The following is an 8,404-nucleotide window of genomic DNA, read 5'->3' as shown; positions in this document are numbered from 1 at the left end:
CTCTTCTAGGTTCCTGGGTTCCTCCTGAGACGACCTAAGTTGGTTGCTCAAAAACTCATAACAGAAGGGCCTCAGAGCAATCTTGCTCCTGACATCCCACTCACGGATAGTCAAAGAGCCTTTCTCAGCCCCGGTTCCCGGGAGCTCGCTGAAAGAGGTCAGGAAACTTTTTTTCCGTTCACCCATTCTGCTGAGAGCACGCTCAAGTCTGGCGAAAACAGACTCTCCTGAGAGAGGAGGAGTTGTTTTCCCGGCGCGATGAGTGCCCACGACAGAAACCCCTTGCATGCATCTTGGGAAGCCAGAAGCAGCTGGCTGTACAATGCATGACCACCCTAAAATCAGCTTTGGCATGGAGAGCAAGGAGCAACGCTCTGCTCTGCCTCCTCTGCCCCAACCCCCCCCCTCTGCGAGCAGAGGGGCCAGCTTTCCAGACAAGCTCCTGCCAAGGTGTGAGGGAGACTGAAGGGTTAACTCCTTTCCAACCCCCCCCCCCCCGCCTTGCTGGGAAGAGCTCTGGTCAGCAGAGATTGCTAACGTGGATTCACGGGTGCGTCTCTTCCTAATTTCTTAAAGACATATGTCTTACACTTAGGGAGAAAACGCGCTCTCCCGCATTCTTGTTAAAATGCCTTACATGGACATCAGGACATGGGCATGTACCACCAACGCCCCATAATTTTTGCATCATGGGCGAGAACGGGACATTTAGGGGATGGTCATCTTGCTTTTAGAAAGTGTAACTTTGGATGTGGTTCAAAGGAGCACTAAAATTGTTTATTAATGGTGATGTACATTTAAAATTTTGTACTGTTTTTATTGTTTTATTTAGCAATATGCCTTGTAAGCCACCCTGAGCCTTGGGGAGGGCGGGATAGAAATGTAAATAATAAATAAATAAATAAATAAGAGAGTCAAATAGTTGATAGAGAACCCCAAGAGAATCAGGAAAAAAGGTAGGCACTCATGTTCTAAGTACTGCTGCAGATAATCAACTGGACTCTGTTCAAGTCAAAACCAGTCTTGTTGCACATTGGAAAACAGAAATTATTGCCTTTTGTTTCATTCATGATGGCCGCTCTGCAGGGATTTTTGGTTCCTATGAGTACATGTGTGTGCATATATATATATATATCCATCCACCTGAGAATTTTGATGTTCTGTTTTAATTGGGCCTTTCCAATCTCCCCCTGGTACCCTTTATAAAATATTAACCTGCATGAACCTGTATTGTTGGTAACAGCATATTTTAGACTTAGGTCAACGTCAATTATAGGCTGAGATCCTTGTTGGAGTGACATTCAAGTGGCAATCTTTTCTGTACTCAAAAGGAGATGCAGGAATATTAATATATAGTTAGGGGATGTAGAAAGTAGGTACAAGATAAGGTACAGGTTCCATTCATTTCAATATTCTGCTCCCTTCCATTTCATTCCTGACAGAATAGAAACATCATATGTGGCTGTTAGTAAATGTTCATATTTAGGATCATGAGAGACAATCCAAGATGAAGAGACTGCCATCAAGGACTTGTATGTGTGCACTTGTTCCTGTTCCTGTGCCAAAATCAGAACGCCTGCGTGCCCCGAGGAATGTTGGTGAAACAAATAGAATCTATAGTCCCACTAGTACTCAAGCCTAGAGTTATTATGTTTAATGTGTGCCTGCCTAATTCTAAGAGCACGAAATATGAATGTTGCCATAGTCAAAGTTAGACTCCTATCATTGCCAGCCAAAAGAGATGGCTAATGGAAATCATGTGAGTAGCTGGGAAATCTGCTCTATAAAGGCAGTATGAAATAGAAGAGTACAGGTGGCAACTAAATAGGAAATGAGATAAAGTTTCAGTTGCAGCTCTGTCACAAGGCCAGAGTCTATGGGGGTGGCTAATATCTTCAGAGAGACCTTACAGTTCTGTGAGTGGTAAAGCATTTGTTCTAGCCAGGAAGACTATTTGGCAAAAAAGCGGGGCCATTAAAAAGGGGAAACAACTTGGCAAAACAGGAAAAAGAGGAGCTGAAAGGCCCCAGAAAAAAGATCAAGTGCACACTTGTTAACGGGGCCTGAAATTCAGACTGCGTCTTTGCAATAAGTACTTTCTACATCTATCTCCTTGGTTATAACATCTATACTACATATTTAAACAGCGTTGGAACCATTTTGAAACTACTGTGAGATGTTTTCGTTCCAGATGGTCAGAGCACAGTAGTAGTCTGCTTTTCTCCCTCTCCCCAGATACATATGTGCATATGTGGAAGAAGCACAAGACAACATCAGGAGAAATGGGAGGTCCCATGTGTGCATTTGACAGTCCCATTCAGCTGTGTTCCAGGTTACTCAGAGGGAGAAAACAAAACTCTGTTGATTCTTCCTGGAAACCTCTATGTGCCCATTGTGTTTCATAAATAATGAAGTACCAACTCTTTCTCCAGAGATGTGATTATCTTGCTCCTGGAACTAAAAATGCTTATGCTCAAATATGGAGGACTTTGTTCTTGTTCCTATTATCCGTTGTAAGGAACCACTGAGGTTAGTAAATTATGCTGAAATGCCAAATCCAGGTATACATACTGAGTTAACTTGGTTTGCTGAATTATGGCCAAAAGAAACTGAGTGGTTGTAAGAACTGTTTCCGATCAATCATTTTCCCCCCCAATTAAAATGTTTGTTTTACATGTGTAAACATTCACACAAATTTTTATAACAATCAAAATGGACCTCAAGGACTTCCATATGTTATTCTATAAACCATTGCTTTTAGCACACAAAAAGATTTATATGCACAGACATTAGGAGGGCTTTACTTTGCACAGTATTTGTCATAAAATAAACCATCACCTGAAAATGCTCCTCTTTACTCTGCCAGGTACATAAAGGAAATTTATGTATAAAAGAACATAAAGGAAAGGGAATTTTGCTGGGGTGTGTGTGTCTGGATTATGTGAGACTAAGAGAAGGAGGCATTAGGTTTGTGTTAACTGTACCCTGCCAACCGTTTCCCCTCTCCACTAGGTTGTGCATTCAGTAAAGTTGAACTGGAAAAAAACCTGAAAAATGCCTTTTTGGCATTTTTTGGGTATTTCCTGATCTGATTTGGCTGCCGAATATTGAATGCCGAAACCCCACCGAAAATATTTAGCTTTTTCCTGGCTTTTTTGGCATTACCGAATACAGGTGCAGTGGGGGTTTAAACTTTAAAGGGCTCCACTTACCTTCTTTTTCCCACCGTTTTTGTCTCTTTCCCACCCTTTGCTCTGCTTTCCAGCAGGGAGGGGGAAGAGGGACGTTACAGGTAGCCAATCACTGCAATGCATTAGTAAATGCCATTGCAGCTTGCAAGGCTGTTGTTGCTGCTGGGTTCATTTGCTGAAACCCAATTACTAGCTTGCTGCTTTCCCAGGGGGAGGAGCCCTGGATAATAGGATTACAGGTAAGGGTAGTATACTGCTCTTTGGCCAATCACAGAAGTTTGTTCTTTTTTAAAAAAATTCTGTGTATGCCCAAAGAGCATAAAAGCAGAGGTCTCTTGTTGGCTGAATTCATTCCTGCTTTCCTGCTCCTGCTGCTGAGAGACCCTGTGTTGGAGATTGTGTGGCTGGCTTCTGCTTCAGCCACTGCTCTGAGCCTGCTTTCCTGCTGCTGACTATTGGACTACTTCGGATCAAGATCCATCCTGCCTGCTGGACAACATAAGAAGACTGAAGACATCACTGGTTTGACTTATAAGGGTAACTTTTAAAAAACTTTTCTTATTTTGTTGTGGGCTGGTGGGTTTGGGGCCTAGGGATGGTGGTGATGGATAGGCCTCTGGGCCCTAGGGCCCCTCAGACCTCTTCCTGTTGTTTTTTTGGGGGAAGGGGTTCTTCTAGTTTATGATTTTGTTGCCAGCCTGTTGTTTGCAGTTTAAAAGTTGCTTGTTTTTTTTTACTGTGCTTGATATTTCTTGGCTTGTTGGGGGGTTTTTTTTGGGGGGAGGGGGTTACTGACCAGGCCTTCTGCCTGGGGCCTAGGCTCTCTGTTTTGGTTCTTCTGTTTTGTGGTTCTGTTGCCTTTTAGCAGTTTAAATTTTTAAAGTTGTTTTATTGTGTTTTGTATTTCTGGGCTTGTTGGTTCTGCTGCTGGCCTTGCAAGCATGCCCCTTCACACCACACCATACCTCACAATTTTTACTGCAAAGATTGTCTGAGAGAAACTGCTGGGCTGTTGGTTTTATATTTGCCTGCCTTCTTCCCCTTCCACAGGAAACAATGGAGGATTGGGAGCACTGAATGCCCCTAGAATTAGATCCCCTGGTCCAATCTTTTCCAAACCTGGGGTTCTTTTGGGGAGAGGCTCCAGCAGCTACAGTACAAATTTGGTGCCTCTACCTCTAACCCCCTCCTCCCCAGCCCAGGGAATACTCCTGAGAAGATGTTTGCCATTGACTACAATGGCCCCATAAGAAAAATTGAGCCCAATATATTTGGGAATACCAAATATTTTTGGGTACCAATACCATACCGGTATTGGTATTTGGGTAAATTTGGGAATACTGAAAAAATTCAGCTTTATTATACCTGAATCCAGGGGGGGCAATTTTTCCCCCTGCACACCCCAACTCTCCACCCAATCCTAAGGATTAGTTTAGTAAAGTGGTGCTGGCAATGACTTGAACCTCTGCAGCTGTAGATAGGGTTCCCACTATTACAACTGATCTCCAAATGACCATGTTCAGTTCTAGGCTTACCATTCCCCTGGGTGGGGGGTTGCCCGCTTTTAGGGGCCCCAATCCATCAGCCCGGATCCAGCTGGCAGGGGGACCCCACCACCAAAGTCCTGGGATCAAGCGGTTGACATCTTCCAACTTTATAAGACTTCTTACTCATGAGGAAGATTGGTGAAATGAGTGTAAAAACCGGTGTGCTCATCGAGGATATGATTATGTTGGACTTTGCTTTGCCTATGCCTGAATTCTTTTACCATACTGTAAGATTAATTAATGCGGTGGCTCAAGTGGTTAAGGCGCTGAACTGCAGGCTGTGGAAGGTCAGTAGTGCAGCAGTTTGAGACCCGAGTGCCGCATGATGGAGTGAGCTCCCATCTCTAGTTCCAGCTCCTGCCAACCTAGCAGTTTGAAAGCAAGAAATTGCAAGTAGATAAATAGGTACCACTTCGGTGGGAAGGTAACAGCGTTCCGTGCACTTTGGTATTTAGTCATGCTGGCCACGTGACCACGGAAACGTCTTCAGACAGCGCTGGCTCTTCGGCTTTGAAACAGAGATGAGCACCGCAACCCTAGAGTCGAAGTCGACTGGCTTTCGAGCAAGGGAACCTTTACCTTTTTAAGATTAATAGCTTCACAAATTGATGCTCATAGAGTTATTAAATGTGTCATTGTTAATTTTACCACAGTGGTTTTTGGTCTGTTGGCAAGCAGAAGGTAGGCCCTGGCAACCCTAATCAGTTCCTCTGGAGAAAATGGCTGTTTTGGAAGAAGAACTCTATGGCATTATACCCTGCTGAGGTCTCTCCCCTCCCCAAACCCTGCCCTCCCTAGACTCCACCCACCAAATCCCCAGGTATTTCCCAACCCACAGCTGGCAACCATAGCTGTAGAGCAGGGTTAGGGCCCTATCCCAGTCAGCTGGGACATGAGTCACAGGCCTAAAGTCTCTGTATTTTCCAAATAATGAATTCTACAGTTATGTCACAAATCAGACAGAACGGTTAAAGCAGTTTACTAAAAGGAAAGGAAAAATATATACTCCTCAGTGTCTCAGCAACAGGTATAATTTATAATAATTTCTTACAGAAAAACATCCAATAAGGTTAGCCAGATGAGAGCTGAAAATATGATGATTTATAATATTGAAGCTGCTGTTAGGCCAATAGCTGCAAAGGTTGACAATTCTGTTTCCTAAAGTTCCAAACAGAATGATAAAATAAGAGTTTAGATATTACTAGCAATTACTGTCTTCGCTTCTGTTAAACCAGCTGGGTGGCTGTGAGACTTTTAGATTCTGAAAGGTGGCCAAGTTTCATGTCATCTACTTCCTAACTGTAATTCTAACTTTGGGTTCTTAAAAAGTCCGTCCGGCAACTCATCTCAATGTTTCTTAACTTCTTGTGCTAAGCCCTTTGACAGACTCGCCGTATGGCTGCTATAGTTCAATATAGTCTACAAAGATATTGTACAAGGGGGTGGGGAAAGTTCCCATCTTTAAACTCAAAACACAACAGATTTTGCATTGGGTGAGAGGGACTGGAACAAGTATGCTGCATGGGAGATAAAGGGTATCTACTGTGCTGCTGTATACCTACCATGTCATCTTGGTACTATTTAACACAAAGTGTGTGTGAGGGATATGACACAACCCTGCCTAAAACAGTTACAGTTGAACAGCCTGAACCCTAGGAGTTGCTACTTCATCAAGAAATGTGTGCTAAGAAGCACAAACAGCAGTTTATCGGAGGCAGGTGCATTTGTGCAAATTTTGCATCATTTATGGGGGGGGGGGAATAAAAGTCTATTTGCACGAGAGGGGGGGAAATGACAGAAAAATCTGCCAGCTTTTAGAACTAGTATTCACTTAGCTCAGCCCTGAAGGGAGAAGTTGTTTCTCTGACCAAATATGGTAGGTTGTTTTCTAGAGAGGCTCAAGCAAGGTTTTGTTGGTACGCAGCCTCAGATCATTATGTGGACAGGATCCTTGGATTTTAAGGCCAAGTACCTGCTTGTACAACCCTTGCCTTTCCTGGTTACTTAAATATTCCGGGAGAGGGGGCTGGCTGACTGGGTAAAAAAAGTAGTTAATGCTTCCTTAAGAGAGGGGGTGGTCACCCCAGCCTTGAAATTCCTGGAGATTTTGGGGATGGAGTTTGAGGAGGGTGAGGGAAGAGAGGCAGCTCAGCAGGGTATAGTGCCATAGAGGCCACCCTCCAACAGATTTCTCCAGGGAGCTGATCTCTATAGATGGAGACCAGTTGTAATTCCAGCAGATCTCCAGGCCCATCCTGGAGGCTGACCTGCTCTTGATAACTATTGAACAGTCTCATGTGTTCCGTTCTTGAGCAAGGTGATTAAATGGATGGTTACTGCACAATTCCAAGCCTTCCCAGAGGAGATGAAATGCTTAGATCCCTTCCAATCTGTGTCCAGGCCTGGTTCTGGGACTGAAACAGACTAGGTCACCCTGGTGGATGCTTTGATCTAGGAGAAGGACAGAGGGAGTACAACTCTGTGGATTATCCTGGACTTTTCAGTGGGTTTCAATACAATTGACCATGGCATCCTTCTGGATCGCCTATTTGGACTGGAACTGGGAGGTGGCATTTGGTGGTAGTTCCAGTCTGACCTGGGGGGTAGGTTTTAGAAGTTGGTGTGGGGGGGACTGGTGTTCAACCCCTTGGCCTTTGGCCTATGCTATTTAACATCTACATGGAATCACTGGGTGAGTTCATCCAGTAGTTTGGGTTCGGTTGTCATCAATATGTGGATGACATTCAGCTCTTATCTCACACTTCCAGCTGATCCCAGGGAGGTTATAGAAACCCTGAACCAGTGCCTGGAGGCAGTTGTGGAGTGGATGCAGGCTTATAAATTGAAGCTTAACTCCGACAAGATGGAAGTGCTACTGCTGCATGGAAGGTCTGATCCACGGTTTAGGTATCATCACCCATTCTGGATGGGGTTGCAGTCCCCTTGAAAGAACTGGGCCATAGTCTGGGGATGCTCTTGGACCCAGGTGTACTGTTGGATAAGCAGGTGACAACTGTGGTCAAAAGTGCCCTGGTTACATCTAGATTAGATTACTGCAATGCACTCTGTGTGGGGCTGCCCTTGAAAAGTGTTCAGGAACTGTAATTGGTAGGAATGCTGCAGCCAGGATGTGGACTAGAGTGGGGCATAGGGACCATATCACTCCAGGCTTGGCCCTCCTACACAGGCTTCCAATTTGTTTCTGGGCACAATTCAAGGTGTTGGTCTTGACCTCCAAAGCCCTTTATGGTTTGGGACCAACATACCTGAAGGATCACCTAATTCCTTATGAACCTGTCCAACCATTGTGTTGCAGCTTTGATGGGCCGCCGCCGACTGGTCTCCCATTGCCACACCACTGCTGTCACCGGGCCTTGCTGCAGATTCTGTTGAGCCCTGGCCTTGGGACTCTTGTCCAGGTGGGTTGATGAGGGGGAAGGACTTGAGAGGAAGAGGGGGGAAGGCCTCAGACAGCAGGGCCGTTTGGGTGGTTACTTCACCTGCCCTTCTCCCTCTGGACCCGGTTTCTCTTCTTGGCATACAGGCTCCTTCTCTCTCTAGCACCCATCTTCACCATCCCGGACATCCTCCTCCTCAGCCACCTCCTCCTCTTCCTTTTAACTCTTCCCTCGCTCCCGCTCTGCCTCCTCCTGGTCGGCCACGCCC

At 45.1% G+C, this 8,404-nt stretch overlaps 1 protein-coding gene across 1 annotated transcript in view; it reads right to left on the bottom strand.

Moving 5' to 3' along the window:
- The window catches only part of RHO (rhodopsin), a 15,218-nt gene extending 7,132 nt beyond the window's left edge, over nucleotides 1-8,086 (bottom strand). Inside the window, 1 exon segment of the mRNA XM_015425230.1 lies at nucleotides 8,005-8,086. Within this exon segment, the coding sequence (XP_015280716.1) occupies nucleotides 8,005-8,086 (82 nt within the window).
- Nucleotides 8,087-8,404: the final 318 nt, after the last annotated feature.

The sequence above is a fragment of the Gekko japonicus genome, unplaced genomic scaffold (assembly GCF_001447785.1).
Source record: "Gekko japonicus isolate JY-2015 unplaced genomic scaffold, Gekko_japonicus_V1.1 scaffold2, whole genome shotgun sequence".
Lineage (NCBI taxonomy): Eukaryota > Metazoa > Chordata > Lepidosauria > Squamata > Gekkonidae > Gekko > Gekko japonicus.
The sequence above is the reverse complement of the archived record's forward strand: the minus strand, read 5'-3'. Positions and strand labels throughout refer to the sequence as shown.